At 40.6% G+C, this 23465-nt stretch overlaps 2 protein-coding genes across 2 annotated transcripts; both read left to right on the forward strand.

The window, feature by feature from the left end:
• The first annotated feature begins 427 nt into the window (after positions 1–427).
• Positions 428–9178, forward strand: vps26a (VPS26, retromer complex component A). Its single transcript, XM_047580073.1, has 9 exons — positions 428–580; positions 2109–2258; positions 2909–2984; positions 3405–3561; positions 4439–4603; positions 4702–4808; positions 4989–5090; positions 5263–5372; positions 6648–9178. The coding sequence occupies exons 1-9, from the start codon at positions 578–580 to the stop codon at positions 6762–6764; spliced, it is 987 nt and encodes a 328-aa protein (XP_047436029.1). The 5' UTR covers positions 428–577; the 3' UTR covers positions 6765–9178.
• A 6272-nt stretch (positions 9179–15450) lies between these two features.
• supv3l1 (SUV3-like helicase) lies at positions 15451–23254 on the forward strand. Its single transcript, XM_047581589.1, has 16 exons — positions 15451–15865; positions 16079–16156; positions 16367–16474; positions 16561–16675; positions 16784–16952; positions 17858–17969; positions 18263–18340; positions 18460–18551; positions 18648–18828; positions 19003–19096; positions 20118–20237; positions 20385–20484; positions 20572–20652; positions 20882–21058; positions 21571–21719; positions 22111–23254. Exons 1-16 carry the CDS (start codon positions 15604–15606, stop codon positions 22520–22522), a joined length of 2328 nt encoding a protein of 775 aa, XP_047437545.1. The 5' UTR covers positions 15451–15603; the 3' UTR covers positions 22523–23254.
• Positions 23255–23465: the final 211 nt, after the last annotated feature.

Consider the following 23465-nt stretch of genomic DNA (forward strand, 5'->3'; position numbering starts at 1 on the left):
TTACCTGAAAAGATAAATGAAGAAAATCTATCTATGAGGTGGACACCCGTGCTGTAAAGGATCTCATCAGAATCAGACTCGGGATCACAAAAGAAATGTATTTATCCCCGATCTATAGAGCCCGATCTGAGCCTAACATTATGGATTTGCGTTATTTTACTTTGCAATCAGCCCCAAAATCAACCAAAATGTTTGTATCAGATTGATTATGGATTATCCATATGAGGATTATGTGGCTCTCACTGGAAATAAGAGTTTTTACGATTATGACATAGCTGAATTAATAAAGCGGGGCACCTAGATAATTAGTCATCTTCACCCAAAGCTAATCTAGACTAGCTGGATGTAACGACATTTTTTTATTTTTTTTTTACACGAACTCACTCAGAAACTCATTTTTCTGGATGTCCTGAGGAAAATTGCAGCCTGGGTCTTTAGCCGTAGACTGTCGCCGCCCACCGGCGCACATGACCCGGGTCACATGACGGTAAACTACCCCCCTGCTTCAGACAGACACGGACAGACTGGCTACACGGAGCGAGGCTAGCTGTTAGCTTCACCTGTCCAGACGGCCAAGATGGTGAGTGGAAAATCAGACAGCAGCCACTCAGACTGCATTAAAACGAACCGCGGTGTTCGTTCATAAACCCCAGCATTAATAGCCCCCTCCTGTTTGTCCTGGTAGCAGGCGTTTACTGTCCAACCCTGTCAGGACCGATAGCTGCTTCGGTCGAGTTAGCATCAGGACAAGGCCGTCTCTAATGTTTTGGCTCTAGCGGCCCTGCTGCGTTCCTAAGTGACAGTCACAGCTAATAGTGTTGAGTCGTAGCGGTAGTAAAAGCATATTCTAATGTATTTACTGGCAGGAAGTGCTCGGTAGCTGGGGTTAATGTAAGTGGTTTCTAAACCTGCTGGTTAGCTTCGTGGTAATGTGAAGTTTTCCCGTCATGTGTTTGTCAAGTTACAGCTGCAGCTCTGAAATGACTGGAGTATGTTTCTGTTCGGTTGTTATGTTGCATGTGAAGGCACAGTGTGTTATAAATTGCGAGTGGTTCCCCAGTGACAGTGAGGTACAGTTTCAGTGTGTCCACCACGTTGCTGGCTCCTGTGAATGTGATTGATTTGATCCCACCTGACTTATTGATGACTGGACTGATCCCTGCAGATTTGCAGTGTGCTGCACGTCCAAGTATGTGTTTGTGCCAGCTCATAGGGAAATAATGTGACTGTGCAACTTGTGATGAGTGGCTGGGTTGTTGTGGGTCAAACAGATGACGCTTTTGGACCTGAGTTTGGTTAGGAAGTGGGACTGTGGGCGTTGACGTGGTTGAAACCTGAGACTGGGATCATGCACACACCCATCAGCCCAATCCCTGAGCTCGTGAGGTGTTTATCATTATTGCCACATCCCATTGTTTGTCAAGGGAATCCATGGATTTGCGTGTAGATGCAGCCGCTTGTCATTAGTGCTGATTGATGTGGCTGGAATCTAGAGAACTATTTTAACGTCTTCTCGTTTAAAATCTGGCATAATGTTTTAGCGTCTTGGATCGAAATTGTTGCATAGTACGTCGTTCTTCTTTGCCTGATAGATTGCTATGACAGTTTTGCCTTTTGTCTGCGGTTGCCCTAGATCTCTCACTTCTTCTACAGCTATTTCTGAAGTGCAGAACTTACTTTTGCCCCTTTGCCAAACAAAATTACGCAGTGCTCATTAAGTTTATCAGCACCAGGTAATTCTCTTTGTATTTTGCAGTGCTCATGAGTTATAAATGTTGTGTCTGTTGTGACATTCCCGTGCTCATATTTGTATTGTTAACGATGTGAGGTCAACGTGGGAGTAGCCTGCGACCATCACGACACATATGAAGCATCCGAGATTAATTATGCTCCAGAATAAAAAGAAACTCAGTGTTGGGAGAAGCTATTACAGCCTAAACAGTAGATTGGTGAGAGCGAAAATAAACATGTTGCCAAATGGCACACGCTTGCATGAATATTGCTTGTGTAATTACTCTCGCTGCCAGAACCGGGAGACGTAACTTATGCATGTGCCCCTTTAACTGAAAGGTTTAAGCTAAATGCTGTTTTATGCTTTGTTTTCTCAGAGTTTCCTGGGAGGTTTGTTTGGGCCGGTATGTGAGATAGATGTTCTGCTGAACGACGCCGAGAGCAGAAAGACGGCCGAGCTGAAGACAGAAGATGGAAAAGTGGAAAAACACTACCTGTTCTATGACGGGGAGTCTGTGTCTGGCAAGGTAAACTGAGCCTGCGCTGTGCAGAACGCACACTGCAGAGCTCCACGAGGTTCAGTATCCGAGCCACACGCTCATGACGCATGGTTCAAATTTGCTATAATTTTATTTAGCAGTTAGCGGTGCTTGGCCAGCGCATAATGGACGTCTGTGCCATGCTGCAGTCTATTTTAGGATCCTCTCTATAACTGAGTCCAGCGGGAAATTAAGATTCTTTTGATGATTGTGCAAGACTTGCTCTGGGTCTGGGAGGAACAGGGTCCCTGTTAATCCACAACTTTGCTTTATTGAGATTATTTGCTTCCTCAGTCATTGAACACAGACTCAAATTACGGTGACGTTAACTATCTTCAAATCAGTGTGTTGGCAGCAGATTTGAGTGGAAAGATAAGGATATTGATATTTGCCTCACCTTTCATCAGTGGACCGTAATGTTTGGTATTTACCTCAGATTACTTTACAGCCGTGCTAAAGCCCCAAGACTGATATGAAATTTAAATATTTGTAAATGTGTACTGCATAAAAAGAACTGTGCACATTAATAGGACAATGTAGACTTCTCAGAGTCCGGAAAAACTCCAATAAACCTGATAAACTAGGTTAGTGTCAATGTTTTTCTTGCGTGTATTATGTCTAAAAGATTTTCTTTCCAGGTCAATCTAAATGTGAAGCAGGGAGGAAAGCGCCTGGAGCATCAGGGGATCCGCATCGAGTTTGTTGGACAGATAGGTGAGCGCGAAAAAAGTGTTGCATTTATCATTCTTTGTTCTCTCCCGTTAAGTGCCTTTTGATGGTTATGTGCTGCTCAGTGCCGCAAACCCCTAAACCTCTAAATTGCCTCATGCATCTATCTTCTTGAAATGCGAGTTGAGTGGATTGGCTGCTCGCGTACTCACATGGCTGAAAGGTTTAACGGAGCATGTGGTGGTCATGTGCAGCCTGCAGTACAGGACCTAAACCCTCCTCCAACTTTATTTACAATAGGTGCAGGGGGAGTGAGTGCAGCTGTTGAATAAATTAATAATAAAATAATATAAATAATAAAACTTATGTATAACTTATGTATGCCTTTGTAGGGTTTGTAAACTGTCTTGAGTTCCACATCATACAGACCACAAACCTCTGTAAATCCCCTCTGCGTCATTTCAGAGCTGTTCTCTGATAAGAGCAACACCCATGAGTTTGTGGACTTGGTCAAAGAGTTGGCTTTACCCGGAGAACTGACTCAGAACAGAAGCTACGACTTTGAGTTCATGCAGGTGGAGAAGCCCTACGAGTCCTACACTGGAGCCAACGTCAGGCTAAGGTACGCTAATGCCACAGAGCAAACTGCAGGTTCCATAATAGTTGCTTGTGTTTTTGTTTTTTTTTGTTTTTTTTTTTGAGTGTGTATCCATGTCCCACATGATGATTCAGCATCTAATGTCCACTTTGAGACCCACTACAGTGAACAGCCTGCAGTGTATGGACCTATTCTTGTATTCTTGAGCTACCGCACTGGAGGGTGGCAGTAAGAGACATTCCTCTAGGATTCAATAAATACACTGATCAGGCATCACATCATGACCACCTTCCTGTTATTGTGTAGGTCTGCCTTGTGACTCTAAAACAGTTGTGACTCATCAGAGAATGGACATGTGTCTTCTGAGGGTGTCCTGTGGTGTCTGTCGGTGGTTTTAATGTTGTGGCTGGTCATGTGTATATCGATGTGGCGGGTACACAGACGTCATGTTTTTGATGAGTTTGTCTACACCTTTTTTTTTTAGGTGTTTAAATGATCATTTTTGTTATTTGTCAAGTAAAACATGCCAAACCTTTTGCTCACAGTTCACACATAGTTGGTTTTATGTTAATTCTTCTCCAAAGACACATCAGGGTGATCATTTGACTGTCCCGTCCTTGTGAATGTAATTTCTTAGGAACTCATAGGAGGTTTCTTCTTATTTGACACAAATGCCTCAAATAAGGAGTGGCTGGGCAAACGTCTGGGGGCAAACGTCAATGTCTCTGTAGCCTCTGTTGATTATGACAAAATTCACATATGTGTCTCAGGGGTTAACACGGATGAAGTGATGATGTTTAGTCAAAACGTATGTTTGGCTGAATGGTCCTACATGTCAGACCGCATGTGTTTCAGTGCTTTTTTTAAGTTAACTTTTGGTTTCTGTGGGTTCTTCTTGCAGATATTTTCTCAGGGTGACAATAGTCCGCCGTCTGTCTGACTTAGTGAAGGAGTACGAGTTGATCGTCCACCAGTTAGCTACCTACCCAGACGTCAACAACTCAATCAAGATGGAGGTCGGCATAGAGGACTGTCTTCACATTGAGTTTGAATACAACAAATCCAAGTAAGACCGACCTTGTTTTAACTCCACTAATGAATCCTGCCACCATAGTAGAAAACAAATCAGACCTAAACCTGTCCTTTTACGTGTGTCTTTTTTAGATACCACCTCAAGGATGTGATCGTAGGGAAGATTTACTTCCTGTTGGTCAGAATCAAGATCCAACACATGGAGCTACAGCTCATTAAGAAGGAGATAACAGGCATCGGTAAATATCCAGAACGTCTCTTTATAAATATGAAATGACCTAGATCAGAAACATCATGGTAACTCTGGGGTTTTTCTTGCTTTTTATATTTTATTTGAACCACTTTGTTCCCAATACCAATATAGAGATTTCTGTCAGCATTTTCTATTCACTTGAGTAAGTAATTGTCCTCCTTTTTAGGTCCAAGTACTACCACAGAGACAGAGACTGTTGCTAAGTATGAGATCATGGATGGAGCTCCAGTTAAAGGGGAGTCAATTCCCATCAGACTCTTCCTGGCGGGTAATAGCTCTTTGGCTGTCAATTTATTAAATGCCGATCTACTTCTTTGACAGATCAAAACAAATATGGCCTTCCCTGTTAACTCCCTCATGTGAAAACATTTAGATAGGCTTGTATTTGTTTCAAATGTGAGTGATGACTTATCCTGTTTTTTTCTGCTTGTTCCTTACAGGATATGACTTGACACCCACCATGAGGGATGTCAACAAAAAGTTCTCTGTGCGCTTCTTCCTTAATCTGGTGCTGGTGGATGAGGAGGACAGGAGATACTTTAAACAGCAGGTAAAAATGTATTTTACATCAGTGAGTGTCTGCTGGGTCATAAACAAGGAACATTTTCAAGTACCTGCAGAGAGAATTACTTAAATGTGTCCTCAGATCACAGGAGGGGACTTAGGCCTGGTTCATGGTCAATGGGAATGAAGCATATGATGCACCGCAGCGTCGAAAAATGTGCAGTCAGATTCTTCAATATGTGATGCAGCGACACCTGTAATACAATCTGTCACCATGAGAGGCGGTAATCTACGTAATGAACTTATTAACCAGTTTCTTATACAACAGAAAAAGACTGTTGGAAACATAACGGGGGAGGTGGAGACACTATGTGAGAATGTACGGGCCATGCAGAAACCTCCAGGGCTCAGAGATGAAGCCCATGCGCAAGGGCAAAAAATTGCAGTTCATTGAGTGGCCACTTGAGGCTGACTCAAATCCCCATAGACCCGCATGTTAAAAAGCCCAACTTTACAGCATTATTAAACATATTTACAGCCTGGTACAGTAAATTACTTTGGTCTCAATAGTTTATTTCACTATTCGGTAGCTAACAGGTAGTTGGTAGCTAACAGGTAGTGGAGCGTTGGGTGAGCGGGTCTCAACGTCCGACACGACCCTCATGTCCATATTTGGAGTATACAAGTGTGGATGGAGTAAAGCTCGTCCAACATGGCGACCATGGGCTCCGCCCATTTTGGGCTTAATTTTCGAGGTTCAGAATCCAATGGGTGACGTCACAATGGGTTTGTCCATAGTATGTACAGTCAGTGGTACGAGTGCACCCACTTCACATCCCCACTCTACAAGATTAACACAGAGAATTCGTGGATAGACATTGCTGTCGCGATGGGAAAGAGCACAGAAAGTGTCAAAAAAGACTAGAGGACTAGGTGGAAGCAAAAACTTTTATATCTCTGCCTCTTGCACACTTACATATAAATAAATAAAGATGACAACTAAGTACAGCTTTAAATAAATATGTCTCATTATAAAATAATTTGTAGATTTTTTTTTATATATTTTTATGACTTGACCTCAGAGCTGTTTATAGAGATAATATCATCTCTCGTAATTGGCTCTGTTGCTGCCCCCTGGTGTGTGAGCACTGTATCGCATTTCACTTATGGCCCGTGCATTACCTGCTTACGTCACTCTTGTTGACTATGAACCAGGCCTAAGATTCCTTCAAAATAAAAAAATAAAAGTTAATTTCTGCATTTCCAACAGTGACGTTCATGTCAAGTTCATGTGTGTCCATCCTTCTGCTCCGGTGTTTAGGAGATCGTTTTGTGGAGAAAAGCTCCAGAGAAGCTGAGGAAAAGAAACTTCCACCAGCGCTACGAGTCCCCCGAGCCCCGTACGCAGCCAGTCAACGCAGAGCAGCCGGAGATGTGAGGGCGAGGACATGAACTGAGAACACACACAGACACACCACAGCTCCTCACTGCTGAACAGCCAGAGGTGTGCGGGCTGCCCCACGATCTCCCTGGACTGAGAAACGTCTGTATACATGAATACACATTACATACCTTCACCACTTCACAGCTACAGATGTGAGCTGCCCACCGTCGCCCTGTCCCCCCAGGACCGATACACACTCGCATACAGGTGCACACAAAGCATACAATCCAAGTCTGCTGAATGCTAAATGTCAAGGCAAGAGCGCAAAACAAACCAACCCAAGTCATGAACAGTGAGGCGACCTGTGCGATACTTGCGTCTCAGACTGAAAACACACTCAAGCACATACAAGCCAAGCCATATGGTCTCAGTTTGCTGAATGCGTAATAAAACTGGAGCGAAGACGGAGAGGAGGAGATGGCTACAGACCACCGCACCATTTATCTCTTTTTCTTCTGCAACAGAAGCTGCTTTTGTTTTCAGACTGGACAGCACTTATCTTCAACTTTCTCCAGCTTCCTCTCCTCCACATCTGCTACACAGTGACACTTTCTAGAGTCTGGATGGGTGATTGAAAGTATTCCTGGTATGGGGGTCTGAAGGATGTGAGATACTAAGCTATGAGTCGGCACACACACGCTCTATATTTATTCACAATACGGGAGTTTAACTTGTCATTCGTCGGTTTTGGTGGGAATTTTTTTTTGTTACTGTATATATGTTACAGCCGCCCACAGGCGTCTCGGTCCCAAAAAATGGGCGTAAAAGTGCAACTAATTGTCATTAGGTCAACAAATCCATCTAATCATCGATTTAATTCCATTTTTAATATTCAGAGCATAAAACACTTAAGTCTGCATCTCATTTCATTCAACAAAACATCTATTCAAGATGGACATTATCATTTCAGCAGAGCTTACCTTAGAAGTTCTTTTGATTTAATTTATCATGTGGAGCTGTGACTAATTGTTATTCTTTATTGATTAAGTCGAAGAGTCTCAATGAATTGTTAATAGTGTCATAAATAATGAAATGGGTAAATTCCCAGAGTCCTACATAGCATCCACGGAGCTGTTCTCTGAAACCCCAGTGTATTGATATTTACACAATAGAGAGGAACCCAAACGAGTTCGACTGGTGGAATAATGCACTTGTCACTACTTATATCAAAGCATCATTTAGTCAACATTTTAGTCTTTTGATGAGCTTAGTATTTAATGCCAGAGTTCATTGATACCATCTGTCAGGTTTCAGGAGGGACTCGTCCACGTGTATCGAAAAGCTATGATTGTTGTGTTTTATTTTAAAGACCGGTTCACCCATATTCCAAAATGAAAATATTTTCTGTGCTTTGAGCACCGCATATTAAATCTGTTGCTTCATACTGGTTTGAAGAAAGACACATTAACTGTATCTGTAATGTGGGTGAACTCTTACCGTCAGCTCGTTGTGAAATCGGTCAAAATCTGCTGAGAAATACTCTAACGTCATTCACTAAACTTCAAAGCTTAACTAAGGCCGGTAGTTGTTACATTAACCTGAGAATAGTGGTTTTCTTATTTCTGTTTACATCTCTACTGATTGAAGAGAAGCATGAACTGATATCCTGCCGTGATCAGCAGACTGTAAATGAACTGTTGTCAGTTTCTCTTTTGTTCTATGAGCCTGTTGCTTAAATATATTTAACACTAATGTTATAAATGGCTCATGTATGCTGTTGTTCGCACTGGAGGGGATGTCGTGTCAATATACTGTAAAAATCCAAACAATGTTCCACTGTGATGCTCAGACCAGTAGTTTAGGTCCCGCTTTAAAGACACTGGTAACGGTTCTGTTTGTGTAGGATGACTCTCACAGCTCTGTCTTTGGTGAGTGAAGCGGCTTGGACGCTCAGAGCACCTCAGAGATCTCCTGAGTCTGAAATTGAAATAATACTGTCATTTATATATTACCAAATATTTTAATTTAATCCGGTTTGTTGCTCTTTGTCTCTTTAGAGTGGGGGTCACGCCACCATGTTGTGTGTTTCATATATGTGTGGACACAAATTTTCAGTTCAGGTTTTCTTTGTTCCTTCGCTGCAATCCGGTTTTCTTTTGTTTGAGAACAGTGTAATTTATTTTGAGGCAAATCTTTCATTCTTTAGGCGTGTTTTTCTGTCTTTCAGAACACACGAACAGGTTGTGGTTGTGTCTGTTTCCTTTGATTCTCCTTTGAACACCTTGAAGAAACACTTGAAAGCCAAAACTCTTTTCTGTCCCTGTCTTATCTACTGCATGTTCTTCTTTACACAATGTCGAATCATGCCATTGTGTGAATGTGTGTGTGTATGATAATATGTGTATATATACACCAAACCCAAATATATAGTGAAAAAAAAATCACAAATAAATCAGATTTATACTTAACATCTTTGGAACAATATTTGTTTTCTCTATCAGTCTATTTTCCTGAAGGATTAAATATTTAGTTGTAAAGAGTGGAGGACGTTTCGATTGCTGGTCATTCAGATGAATGAATTTCAGGTAATGACTCAGGTTTTTCTGCAAGTTTGGATAATCTCTTTGGGATTCTAACGGGTCAATTGCAGAAAATTATTTCAACCAACACAGATATTAATATCAGGACGTGGCCTGTGTTTTTCCCCTTTTTTTATTAGTTTTTTGTTATTTATTTATATATATTTATATTTTTTTCTTCCCCCAGATGCCCCCATCTAATTAGACCTGCTAATCAATATTCTTTGATAAATCTCTCTCTTCTTGCAGTTTTCTATACATGCGGTCTGTTTATAATTGCAGACTCATAAAACTTTATTTCTCCTCGTGGGACATTTTAAGGCACAGGTGAGCGGCACGACCTGCTAAACACACAATATATATACAAAACAAAAGCTATGTTATGAATGTTTGAAACTTTTCAAACTGTCCATAGAGGATGTAAACAAAGATAATGTAATAAAGTATAAAACAATAACTTCCCTGGTTGACACATGAATTATCGGTACATTTTACAAGAGTTAGAGATTAAAGACTTATGTAGCACATGATTATATAAGGAGCCATAAAAATGAGGGTTGAAAAAGTTTGGTTTGTAATAACTGAAATAGATGATGTATTGGGGAGTATAGAGTGTAAACAACAATAATAATGATAATTACAAATCCAGATACAATTGTAGTTTGTGCATCTTTCCTGTAGTTTCTGAGCTTGTTGCCAGAGGTTTCAGTCCCAGTTTATTATTCAGTTTGCCAAGTTTTATGTGAAAATTACCTCAATATTTCTTTTAGTAAATGAAATTATAGGATATTTGCCATTATTAATGAGACCATTACCTTTCATATTTTCCCTTGTGACTTCCTATTCATCTTTTGGTTCTATTTCATCTTCTTTTTTTTCATGTTTCTCTTGTTTCATCCTCACATAATAATCTCTTCTTGATTTCACAGCCAAGGTCCGTGAAGCAGCCGTGATCGTATAGTGGTTCGTACTCTGCGTTGTGGCCGCAGCAACCCCGGTTCGAATCCGGGTCACGGCAAAGACCTCTGAAGGGGAAGAAATGTCCTCTCTCTTGATTTTGAAACAGGAATCATGGCCACAGAAATAATCAAATTAATTCACTGAAGTCATGTGTGAAGAATGTATTTCTGGTAGGTTATCACAGTGTTTTACCATAACGTTCATCCAGAACACATCCTCTCTGGCTCCTTCTTGTTCTTTTTCTGTCTTGTTTCTTTGTCACGTCATGGCCTCTTTTTAAAAGAAAAATGGCCGTGAACCCATTGGAATCACATAAGAAGAAATTTAGAAGAAAATTACAATGAATTCTATTCTGAAATACAGTATATGTTTACTTCACAGTGCAGGTGGCGATGGGTAGCCTATGTGTCTTCTTTGTTTTGCCTGCTCCTCACAATTACTCTTTCTAAAAGATAAAAGGCAAACATCTGCCTTGGCTCCTTCTTATTCATATTCTGTCTTGTTTCTTTAACACATCATGGTCATGATGTCATGATGGACTGAAATCATATATGACAGTGTATGTATATCCTATGAGTGATGCCGGTAACGTTACTCTAATCTGACCACTTTTTTGAGTAACAAGTTTTATTTAACTTGTTGCCATAAAGAGAAATGCAAACAGATTTTTTTATTTTTTTTTACTTTGCTCTTAGGTAGCAGTTGAAGAGAAGTTCTCAGCAGCAGCAGCACAGATGATGCAGGTAATCGGTCCCTGGCCCTCTAGATGTCAGGTGGTACTGGTGTCAATCGAGATGACGACATGAGCTCAGTCCTGACCTGTTCGTAGGCTGGTCCAGACCACTGGTCTCCGTCCAGCAGATTCCAGCAGAGTTAAACCCGCAAACAGGCAGGAACAGGAAGTGTCCCCACATTGACCCCCTCCTCCACTGCTCTCTGACTGGCAGCAATCAGTGGAGGGGAAGGGGAGGGGAAGTGGATAACCTCCTGACTGAGCTATGTGGTGGACTCGTCTAGGAAGATAACATAAGATTAAATTATTCCCATGGGGAAATTAGGGTGTTGGAGTATAAAATACAGAAAATAGAACAAGGTAAAACAATAGAAACACATTTTTGCATAAATAAAATATATAACAGTGAATATAAACAAAAACTATTTACCGACGATGGTGTAGATGTTCGGCCTTAAAACACCAGTACTGTGGGGCTGGCTGTAGGGTGTTTGAAAATTCTGCCAATTGCCGCAAAGAACCTTTTGATGGCACCAGGTTCCTGGGACTGTCTCCTCAGCTGCTTTTTGAATGAAGACACAATGACGTCTTCAACCTGTGGATCCCCTGAGACCATACGAATCCACAGGGTTGTCTTGGAGCAGCACAATGTTTTGCAGATGTCTTTGTAAATGGCCTTACAACCACATTCTTCAACCTGTCCAGGTTGATATGAAGATCTTCGGACGGTGGCCCTGAAGGTCAAAACACAAAAAAACATTGTTCAAACCTCAGTAATCAGACTAAAGTGACTTATCTAAGTTACTGTGTGTTACTATTTTTTCCCATTTTCCTCAGTAAAAAGATATATTTTATTTCCTCTTGCGTCTTGGCGACTGACGTTGCATATGTACAAGTTACACTTTCAACATGAGGACAACTTACATGTAATACCACACAGCGTTGGTATTATGTGGTTGTGTTTTGTGAAATGCCGTTGTGTTTTCTGTTATGTCGCTTGTTTTGACCTTCAGGGCCACCGTACCTTTGCTCTCGACTTCGTCCCAGATTTTAGTGTACAGCTGCTTGTGGATGGCATGCAGGGAATCTGTAGCGGAGGTCATCTTGGACCTTTTAAGCGCCCATGAAACAAGCTTCTCTGTCAGGCTGCTCACAAATGTTTTTCCATTTGCTCTCATGTCCTCGTGTCCAGATTTGTCCTCTAATGCAGAGGTGGACACCGAAGCTGTGTCCGGAGTCACAGAGACGTCCACAGGGGCGACGTCTGTCACGTCGGGCGCCTGGCTCAGGTCTCTCTTCCAAACTCTCTGAAGAAGAAGAAGAAGAAGAATATTTCGAATATGAAGACAAAAAATATCTAATATAAAATAAGACAAAACATTTAGCATAAGATATATAACACATATATATAACTTATAAACTCCTGCACCATCTTCTAGCATAAATATGTCTAGACATGATGCCTAATACTTACAGATAAACATTATAGATAAACATTGAACATTATTTGAGCTGTTTGATCAGTTTCATCATTTATGTAGTGATGTCCTTCTGTAATTTTTGTAAATTCTCCCCAGAACAGAAAATACTTGCGTCATCTGCAAACAATACAAAATGCAATACTTTTGTAATTTTACATATATCATTAATGTACAAAATGAAACATTTTGTCTTACTTATTGATGACTCCAGATCTTCTTGACTCCACATCTTCTTGGTCTTGTTCAGGGAGTCTTGGTGTGGAAGTGACCAGTTTCAGATGGAGACGTTCACATTTGCTTGTCAGTCTCTTCCTCTCTGAGCACAGCATTTTAATGGTGCGATTGACCATTTCCTTAACCATTGTTAGGAATGCAGTGCTGTGCTGCACATATGGCCTCGGGTGACTGCTGGCAAAGAGCATGCACTTGACACACTCTACTGCCGCTACTCTGTGTATGATGCTCCTCAAAGAGTCCAAGATCCGACGAAAGACCTTATCTGGAACAACCAGAGCTCGAATTAAAGTTTGGGGTAGAGTCTCCCCCAAACTGGACGACAGGTGCTCTCAAGGCTTGACTCCTGGTTGGGTGATGAGCATCAAGTCCATCAAGTTCATTAGCAGCTGTACCAGCATGGACCTAAATAGATAGATAGATAGATAGATAAATAGATAGATAGATAGATAGATAGATAGATAGATAGATAGATAGATAGATAGATAGATAGATAGATAGATAGATAGATAGATAGATAGATAGATAGATAGATAGATAGATAGAGGACAGGTAGCCAGGAGGACTTAATTCTATTACACTATATAAAGTACTAAATTATACTGTTTACTGGTCACAACTTGGAAAATATGGCAGTTCTTTCATTTCAGTCCTCCCTAGGGTCGGCTTACTTGTCGCTGGTAGTGCTGCTCTGCCTCAGACAAGAGAGCGAAGGTCTGTGAAAACTGTCTGTCATGACTGATAACACAGAAAACTAAAAAATTAACACTCATTACCTACATACTTATTATAGTTCAGTTAATATCAGTACAACCCAGCTTGAGGGCAACATAAAACAGAGACAGAGGGCGGAGTTACACAAAACTAACTAACTACAATGTTCCACTTTTTGAGGTTGAATATTGTCAGGTTGATTTTTTTTGAGATGTTCAATTTTTTAAATGTTGAATTTGTTTGTAAACTGAATTTATTTAAAAATTCTTGCTCTGATGGCACACAAAGTTGAATGTAATCTAATCTACTGAGCAATGGCACACACCAGATGGTGGAAGGATTATACGCTCTATAAATGTTTGGTGTGAGTTAATGATAAATTCAACTTTGCCCTGAAGAAAATGTCCGCAGTTTTCATTTGGCAAAAGCAATTCCCTCTGTGGACACTTTTCTCAGTGTAGTTGTGTGTGAATAGTTTGTTGAGTCTGATGCTGCGCAGGCCCTGAAGGCCAGGCCAGTGTGCTTCTCATTGGCTGATTTGAAGCGAGAGGCGGGGACTGCACAGGCCTCGCTAGCTTGGCTAACTTATTGACTGTATATACTGCGGCTAATGAGAGGTAGTACACATTCATTTATTAATTGTGTGATGAATTGTGTTGACTACCTGGCTAGTTTACAATTCAGGAGTTTACTACCTGAGCAGAAGTTGAAAATAAAAGGTTTGGGACCACATCAATCCAAGGATTTAAGCATTTCTCAAGATAAAAAAGGTAATTCAACCAAGAGTTGTTCAAGCAGAAAGCTTGGTTGACCAGACCTGTCAAAAAGTACTTGTGAGTCTAATTTATTTTTAATTTAAATGGAATTGATAACGTAGTTTACTTATTGTTTGAATTATGTGTATAATTGTTAATGTGTAATTGGTGATACATGTGTGGGTGTGTATGGGTGGACACAACCTCACGGAGTTGTTTACCTGTCTGTAGAGTTTTATCATTATTATTATTATTATTATTATTATTATTATTATTGTTGTTGTTGTTGTTGTTGTTTTCTGGGTGGACGGGCCTGTCTGGGATGTGTTTTCATGTGGCATGTGCATGGGTTATCTCCTGCTACGTTTTTTTTGTTGTATTGATTATAAGATTTTCCTGCATGGCCCCACCAGAATTTCCTCACCAAAATCACCACTGCTAAACTGAGTAAAATAGTTGAAATCACACATACAAAACCACACACAACAGCTGAAATCACATTTGAAATGAGGACAAATTGAAGACAGGGTGAATTAAACTCTTACAATGTATTGTGTCCACCATTTCTGTGTATAAACGTCAAACAGATGCTTCGTGTCGATTGTCACAGTAGAGCATAAACAGTTGATTTATCAGTAATATGAATAGACAGACAATTAACCTCTAACTGTGTCAAGTTTTAGTACTCTAGAGTTATTCCAAATAAAGCAACACACACACACACACACACCTTTTTTTTATTTATTTATTTGCATGTTTGGGATTGAAGAGATCCAAAAGTAACTAAAAGTAACCAGGTACATTATTTTTATATTGTGATGCTTAGAGTACGTTTCTGATTACAGTTTTAACAGGTAACTGGATTACATTTTTAAACTAACCTTCCCAACCCTGCATATATTTATGTATATATGTCTATGGATTCAAGTCTCCATCCTGCTTTATCGAAACCGCATTTTTTTATGAAAGTTGACGACATAGGCACCTTACAAAGACCGAAAGCGGGACGTATTATTAGAAGGAGAGGTTAGCTTCAACACTGCATATACGATCTCTGCACGGTGTTCAATAATAGAGGTGTCCTAGATGTTACCAGTATTTAATTTTTACTATGTCTTAATATGCTTAAAATAAAATCTGTTTCAGCCAGATTTGTTAACCATAATCATTTAATAAAACATCACAAAAGAGGTTACTGCAGTCTTACAATTAGTATAACTATTTCTTTGTTTGATTTTGATGCAGGCACATCTGAGGACAGCTACAACGCTGCTGGTCCTCTTCCACGTTTCGTTAGCAGGAAGAAAAACTGTTGACCGTCCTCTATGGGATTTGTTAGTGTCTACGCCACACATTTAGACTTTTTAAACAGTATGGAGAGAGAATAATAACGTATCCCACAGAATATGTTAACTCTGCGGATATAAATCAACGATAATGTCAGTAAACCGTAGTGTTTATTTGATTTGTCGGCTTCAACGCCACATAACCCGGAGCCGCATCTGTCATGTGTTTCCTGGGTCTAGCTTGTTACATGAACAACACCAGTCTGTTTCTGTGGCGTGCAGCAGAAATGTTTCCTCCAACAGCTCTTCTTCAAAGCCTCTGGACACATCACTGTTTGTCCCCGTCTCACTGAAGACTGAGCCTTCGGCTGAGTTCAGTGTAGGAGCTGAGCTCACCCAGCCGCTCGAGAAAAGTGAGTAAATCCATTAAATAGCCTGTAATTTTGAGGAATTGGTCAGCATTTAAGAAAACGAGATGATGTCTAACAAAATATTGTTATTAGATTTGTCAGATATATGCATTTCCATGTCTGCTCAGTGCATGTGCTATCTGTGAGTCTGCAGACTTGGAGGGTATTTTCTGTTCGTGTCCTGATACCAGTGTCTCTCTGCTGTTTCTGGTTCAGGTGAACTACTGAAAGTCTTGAACCGGTTTTACAAAAGGAAAGAAATGCAGAAGCTGGCAGGAGAGTATGGACTGGACAGTAAGTACATCTCCCACAAGTTGGTGCAAAGTGTCCAAAGCATCATAATAAATTACTACACACATGTAAAGCATGCACATGCAGACATCAGTGTAACAGAAGACCGTTACAATCTCCACATTCCCATCATCCACTGTGACCTCAAAGTCGGCAGAGCACCCCTTCATTGTGTGTCCCAGAAAGCAAATGTGTCTCTTTCCTTGTAAACAGGTCGTCTGTTCCACCAGGCCTTCATCAGCTTCAGGAAGTATGTCTTGGAAATGGCATCCCTCCCTGCAGACCTGCATATTATTCTCAACGACATCTGCTGCGGAGCAGGTTTGTCATCTTATGATGGGGTTTTTCTGTCTGCAGCTACTTTAAAACAATTCCTTCAAAAACCTTGACATCTGTTTTTCTCCAAGGTCACGTAGATGACATCTACCCATACTTCATTCGCCATGCCAAGCAAATCTTTCCCATGTTGGACTGTATGGATGATCTGAGAAAGATCTCAGACCTCAGAGTCCCAGCCAACTGGTGTGTAGTACAGAGCCAGTCCACCTACCATACATACAGTATCATAGTGAAGTCTCTGTAATTCAATTGTAATTCACACGTTTCACTGTGCTTGTTTGTGATCCTCAGGTATCCCGAGGCCCGTGCCATCCAGAGGAAGGTGATTTTCCATGCTGGGCCCACTAACAGTGGTAAAACCTACCACGCCATCCAGCGCTACCTGGCTGCTAAGTCTGGAGTCTACTGTGGGCCCCTGAAACTGCTGGCCCACGAGATCTTTGAGAAAAGCAACAGTGCTGTGCGTATCTGATTTAATCTGTCATCCGTTTTGTTTTAAGGAGAATTCCACTCATATTTATAAGTTGTATAAGTATAAGTTGTATAAAGACCACAGCTGCTCAAAACCTCACTGGTCTTAGATTGAACTGTAAAAGTTGTATTATTATTAATGAGACAGTATCCCTTAACCCTAAATGTTGCAACTTAACTGCAACTAAACTCAGCCCTGTCTATGTGCCAACATGTACATTGTTTTCTTGAGATTATATTACCAATTCAGGATACAATTATAACTTCAGGCTCAGTAAAACACTCTCTTACAATCTCTTACCGGTCGCAAACATGAAAACATATACGACTCATCTATTCTGCCTCATAGTATTCCAAGGCCAGATAAAACTGGTCCTGGTACATTGCTAAGTGTCCAGTAACTGTCCTCTGGTAAAATGGTTAATCCACACCAAGACTTTTATCTATAACGGCGTACTGTCTGCTGCAGCAGCTCTGAACGCTGAACGTTTGATTGACACCTCTTTTGACACAATAGACGGCCGTTTACGGTGTCTACAGTCACACAACAGTGGTGAGCTGCTGGTGCGCAAAACCTACCTGCTCTTATTCTGTCGCGTGAAGCTGAAGCCAGTAGTAGAGCACTTATCTGGTGAGTGGCGCATTGAATAGCTAATGAACTTTTTAAGACATTGATTTACAGGTTGACAGGTTAGACACATTCTGACTGTTTCTTAGCTGAACACCAAATGGCTCAAGAACGGCTTTCAATTTCTGTTGGGTATGTCCTTTTTAGGCATGTTAAGGGATTAATGTCCTATCTTTTCATTACACGTCTATGCATTTATTGTCATTACATCATCTTTTGTCTCTTTACTGATAGTGATGACTGTTGTTTTTTGTATGTGCTTCCAGGGTGTATCATGTGACTTAGTTACGGGAGAGGAGAGGACCTTCATAGACCTTGAGGGTCGAGCATCTGGTCATGTGGCCTGCACTATTGAGATGTGCAACGTCAATACACCTTGTAAGTAGACAAGACACATACTGGATGCTGATGATCCTGAAAGAAAGAAATGTTTGTGTGAAATGTCTATTTTGTCTTGGAAAAATGTGATTGTCTTTATAGACTAGACTGTTTGTTTGTTTTTCAGTAACGTTTTAAGCCTGTAGGTCTGTCTCATTTTGGAACGTTTGGAACGTTTATTATTAAAATCCAAAACTTACAAAAAAAAATTTAAAAAATCATATTTATTTAGTAAATAATTTTTGGTTTGATGAAGAGCTTATCATTTTCTCATTGTTTGTTTGTGTCTGTAGATGAGGTGGCTGTGATTGATGAAATTCAAATGATCAGAGATCCTTCCAGAGGCTGGGCCTGGACTAGAGCTTTGCTGGGTTTGTAACACACACTTAAAAACATATAAACAGATTCAGGAGATTTTCACTTTCCTGTTCCCTGTATTTAACTTTGGCCTAAAGCTAAATGAGCAGCTTTCTTATACCTGTATCTGTAGGTGTCTGTGCAGAGGAGGTCCATGTGTGCGGAGAAGCAGCAGCTGTAGAGTTTGTCAGAGAGCTCATGTACACCACTGGAGAGGAGGTGGAGGTGAGGCTGTGATTCACAGCAGAAAGATTCTTCATGGTGTCCTCCAGCATTTTTAAACGTTTCCTCTTTTTCTCTCCACTCTGCCTTTGTCTTCAGCTTCACACCTACCAGCGTTTAACTCCATTCTCAGTCATGGATCATGCTGTGGAGTCGTTAGACAACCTGAGACCAGGAGACTGTGTCGTGTGCTTCAGTAAAAGTGACATTTATTCCATAAGTCGACAGATTGAAGCGAGAGGCCAAGAATGTGCTGTAATTTATGGCAGCTTACCTCCAGGTGAGAGTACTTGTACTTGTGTAATATGATAATTAGTCCTTAGGAGGGAAAGAAAAGTTAATTGCAAAGTCAATGAAAAATAATTAATGCAATAATTATGCAATAAGTAATGTGTTCAGAATTATTTTAAAAGATTTTTGTGAGGCTTTGTGTGAAATATTCTGTGATTTACAGGCACCAAATTGACCCAGGCCAAGAAGTTCAATGACCCTGATGATCCCTGCAAGATCTTGGTTGCAACTGATGCTATCGGCATGGGCCTTAACCTGTAAGCACCATCATATATTATGAATTAATGCTCTAAAGCGATGGTTCCCAACCTTTACCAACTCAGTGCCCACTTTTAATCCATCATTCAAGGAGCTGTCCATCAACAGCACAACGATATCAGACATGGCAACCAAGGGGCTGTCTGTAACAGGCTAATTAACAAATGATTCATAACTAATGGTATCCTTAAACAATGGGGAAATGCATTCTCATATATAACAATCTGACATGCAATATCAGATCCAAACAAAAAATATCAGAAGCCCATCAAATCGATGGGTTTACAAATAAACACAAACCTGATATAAAGATGAAACTTCAATTTCAGAAAAAGCAATAACATCAACCAAACTAAATTAAAACATTGCACTCTTACTTATGGCTTTTTCCTTTTAAAATAAAAACTGGATCATATTAAGATGTCACGGTGTTGGTGTTTGACGTACAGTGTCACAGGACGTGACCAAAACCCAAACGTCAAATGAAATGATTTGGTGGCCCACTTGCAATACCTTCATGGCGCACCAGGGGGCAACAGCCCACAGGTTGGGAATCATAGCTCTAAAGCAGGGCTGGCCAACCCGCGGCTCAGGTGGCTCTTTGCCCAGTTCCATGCGGCTCTTACGTTCATATCGAAGTTTCGCTTCGCTTCGCTTGAGTTCAATACGGTATTTTTGTCAACTGCGCATGTGTGTTGGATGAAAATACCTCAAAGTTTCCCAGTAGGAGCAAGATCATTTGAGTAAACAACAACAATTTCTGTCATTATCATGTTGGTGTGTGACATTTACAATAAATCTGGCTGAGCAAAGGTGAGATGATATTCATCAAAATAAATGGACGTAAACTACAACTTGCCTGGTTGAAACAATGTCACATTTCCAATTTTCTGACATATTAGGTTTTTATTGTCATCTATCATTTCTACAGGCTCATGTTTATTTTTATTTTCATTAATAAATTGTGTGGACTTTATCATCTCAGCTCACATGTCTGCTTTTGACCGTCTTCTTTTACAGGAGTATAAAACGTATCATCTTCAACAGCCTGATAAAGCCTAATGTTAATGAGAAAGGGGAGAAGCAGATGGAGACCATCAGCACATCACAGGCTCTGCAGATCGCTGGGCGCGCTGGAAGGTTTGTTTCATTTCTTTAACAAGTTATTGTGCATATGAGATACAATAGTGCAATAGTCATTGTATTATTGTACAATCAAACAATAATGTCATTTTAGTTTCTGTCAGGTTGAGGTTTAAATCACGCCCTCTCTGTCACCTGCTGCAGGTTCTCCTCCAAATTTAAAGAGGGAGAAGTTACGACCATGCACAGAGAGGACCTGCCCATCCTGAAGGAAATACTCAGCCAGCCCGTAGATAGCGTAGAGGTGAGGATTTTACATACAGCCTCATCTAGACCATGAAAACACACTTTTGTGAGTGCATTCCTTCTCCAATCTTTATCTCTTTCTTAGGCTGCTGGTCTGCATCCGACTGCAGAACAGATAGAGATGTTTGCTTATCACCTGCCTGACGCTACACTGTCCAACCTTGTTGTAAGTACAAACACCTGTTTATTTATCTTCACAGCTTCATGAGGGATTATAGCAACAGTGTGTGGAAGTGATGAGGATGATAGTTCTTGTTGTGACATGTTTTGTAAAATCTTTTTTAAATCTTCATGGGACACAGGATATCCACCAGATTGTGGTTTTCTTGCATTTTTTTACACCAACAAACTTTCAGTGCTCTGTCTCTCTCTCTGTGTGCGTCTCTTTTTTTCAGGACATATTTGTCAGCCTCTCTCAGGTGGACGGTATGTATTTTGTCTGCAACATTGACGACTTCAAGTTCCTGGCCGACATGATTCAACACATACCACTTAACCTGAGGTCGCGCTACGTCTTCTGCACCGCTCCCATCAACAAAAAGCAGCCTTTTGTGTGCACATCCTTCCTGAAGGTAAGGATGAGTTGACTTCGTTTAAAAAAAAAAATGGAAGATGGGAGGAAGATGCTGATGAGAAGACAAAAGTTTTTCATGTGTAGCAAATGAAGTGGTTTGTTGGTTTAGGGTAGAGGTTAATAATCACTTGTTGCTGACATTTCAGTCTTTGTTGTTTATTCTAATGATCCAGTGAGTCATTTATAGTCACTCTGCTATAAACTCTCCCACTTTATGGTTCTCGTTGTATTATACTTATATAACGAGATTAGTTCCACAATAACATTATCATTACCAAGCGACCTTTGAGATTCAATGTTGGATTCTACTTGTTGATTTTGATGTGTGCTAAGACAAATATTTAGTACAATTTAAATGCAAATAAGAATATCCTTATTGCAGTTCTAATATTTGCATTGTGAAAAAGCTCAACATGCTCCAGTACCCGTCTTCCGTTAGTTTGGTTGTTCCTTGTTAGTTCTGCTTTGCACTGTATCCTGCACAGCTTTATTGAATCTTGTTTCCGTCAGTTTGCCCGTCAGTTCAGTCGAGACGAACCCCTGACGTTTGACTGGGTCTGTCGCCACATCAGCTGGCCCCTGGCTGCACCCAAAAATATCAAAGACCTGGTTCACCTGGAAGCGGTCCATGACGTGCTGGATCTGTACCTCTGGTTGAGGTAGGTGTATATTTCCTGTTGGTCTAATCGTTTCTGTCTGCGTGTTACGGTTTTCAGGGTGAAAATTTCAGGCTTTTGAAGAAGATTTAGGTTATCCATAAGACAGGTCTGCTTTGGTTTGCTTCTCCCATTATATGCTTCTAAAATATCTGTCTTACTGGAACATTCAAACCTGAAGGTTTTCTAAAAAGCTAAACTAAGGTCTGTTCACATCCAGCTTTAAAGGGAAAATTGTGCTAATTTTATAGCTGGAGCAAAAGGTATATGAATACATTGTGTCGATGTATGATCAGCATCCTTGTTTCTGTCATCTATTGTTTATTTTTTAAAAGTCTTGTCTGTGAACGTTTGTCGTTGTAATCCTTGTTACTGTTGCCGACTGTCTCCGTAGCTACCGTTTCATGGACATGTTTCCAGACACGGCCTCAATTCGAGAAATCCAGCGGGAGCTTGATGACATCATCCAGCAGGGCGTCCAGAATATCACCCGTCTCATCAGAGCCACTGGCCCAGCCCTCAGTGACCCTCTACGAGAACAGAACGGAAAAAACAGTGGTAATAATGGACCTGTGAGCGGCAGTCATTCTCTCAAAAGCAAAAGTCAGAAGGGACAAACTGAGTCAAGTGAGGTGGCAGACTCCAACTCTCTGTCTAAACGTCTACTGAGAGACGGACTGCTGACCCCCGAGTTGCTCCAGCAGCTGCAGAAGGAGTGGTCTCAGACTCAAAAGGTGAAAGTCAACGATCTTGGTACAGAACAGCTCAGTCGCAAAAAAGTAAACAAAATGAAGAAGAAGAAATGAAGAGGCTAACTGGTTCTGTTTTTGACATTTTACGTGGTTAGTTTTGTTCCAGTGGACATCAAGAACTGACACAAGTCTAGGATATAACCTGTTCTGGTTGAGATCGGTCATGATTTGAAGCAGTTATAAAGGATGTACGGACACCCAGAGTATCACAACAAGCTATGAGCCCCAGCTTTAAATATTAAAACTCCACCGTGGTGTTTGAGTCTGGTCGTTTAGAATGAGGTGTGTGGCAGATTACTGGGTCATGAAATGATTTTACATAATGCACTTGTTTTACCTGCACTTCAAGTGTCACCTTGGTACGTTTCCATGCATACACCTACAGATCAGCTAACTAGTGCTGCAAAATATTTCTAGTGCAGGATGCTGTGAACTAAAAGTGTCCTTCTGAAGGACCTGGTGTCAGGAAAGATTCAGCCATTGCAGCGGGATGTAATAAAATATGAAATACAAATGTATCACCACATGGATTTAAACGAAATAGGCCAGTTTTTATGGGACGCTGGACGAGAAATGATGTGGAAACAATAATACTTTTCTTAGCAGTATATTTGTAATCAGAAAGCACTTAATTTGTATGCGCCCAGTTTATTGAATGGACTACATATTATATGTAACTTCTCTGAGTGTTGCATCGATGATCAGAAGAGTGTCCTAGTGTCATACTATATTTTTTTTCTTGTTTGTACATGTAAGATGGAGGATGTTAATAAAATAAGAATGGCATCACTGTCTTGGCTTCATGTTTAGAGTAAATAAGGAATGCTAAATGCTAAATGCATGCCAGCCACACCAATCAGCCACAACATTATAACTACTGACAGGAGAAGTAAATAACATTGACAATGTAATGTTCTGCTGGGACACATTTGGACCTGGCATTTGTGTGGATGTTACTTAGACATGTACCACCCACTTAGACCAGACCAGACACCCC

This window comes from Mugil cephalus, chromosome 3, assembly GCF_022458985.1.
Source record: "Mugil cephalus isolate CIBA_MC_2020 chromosome 3, CIBA_Mcephalus_1.1, whole genome shotgun sequence".
NCBI classification, from domain to species: Eukaryota; Metazoa; Chordata; class Actinopteri; order Mugiliformes; family Mugilidae; genus Mugil; species Mugil cephalus.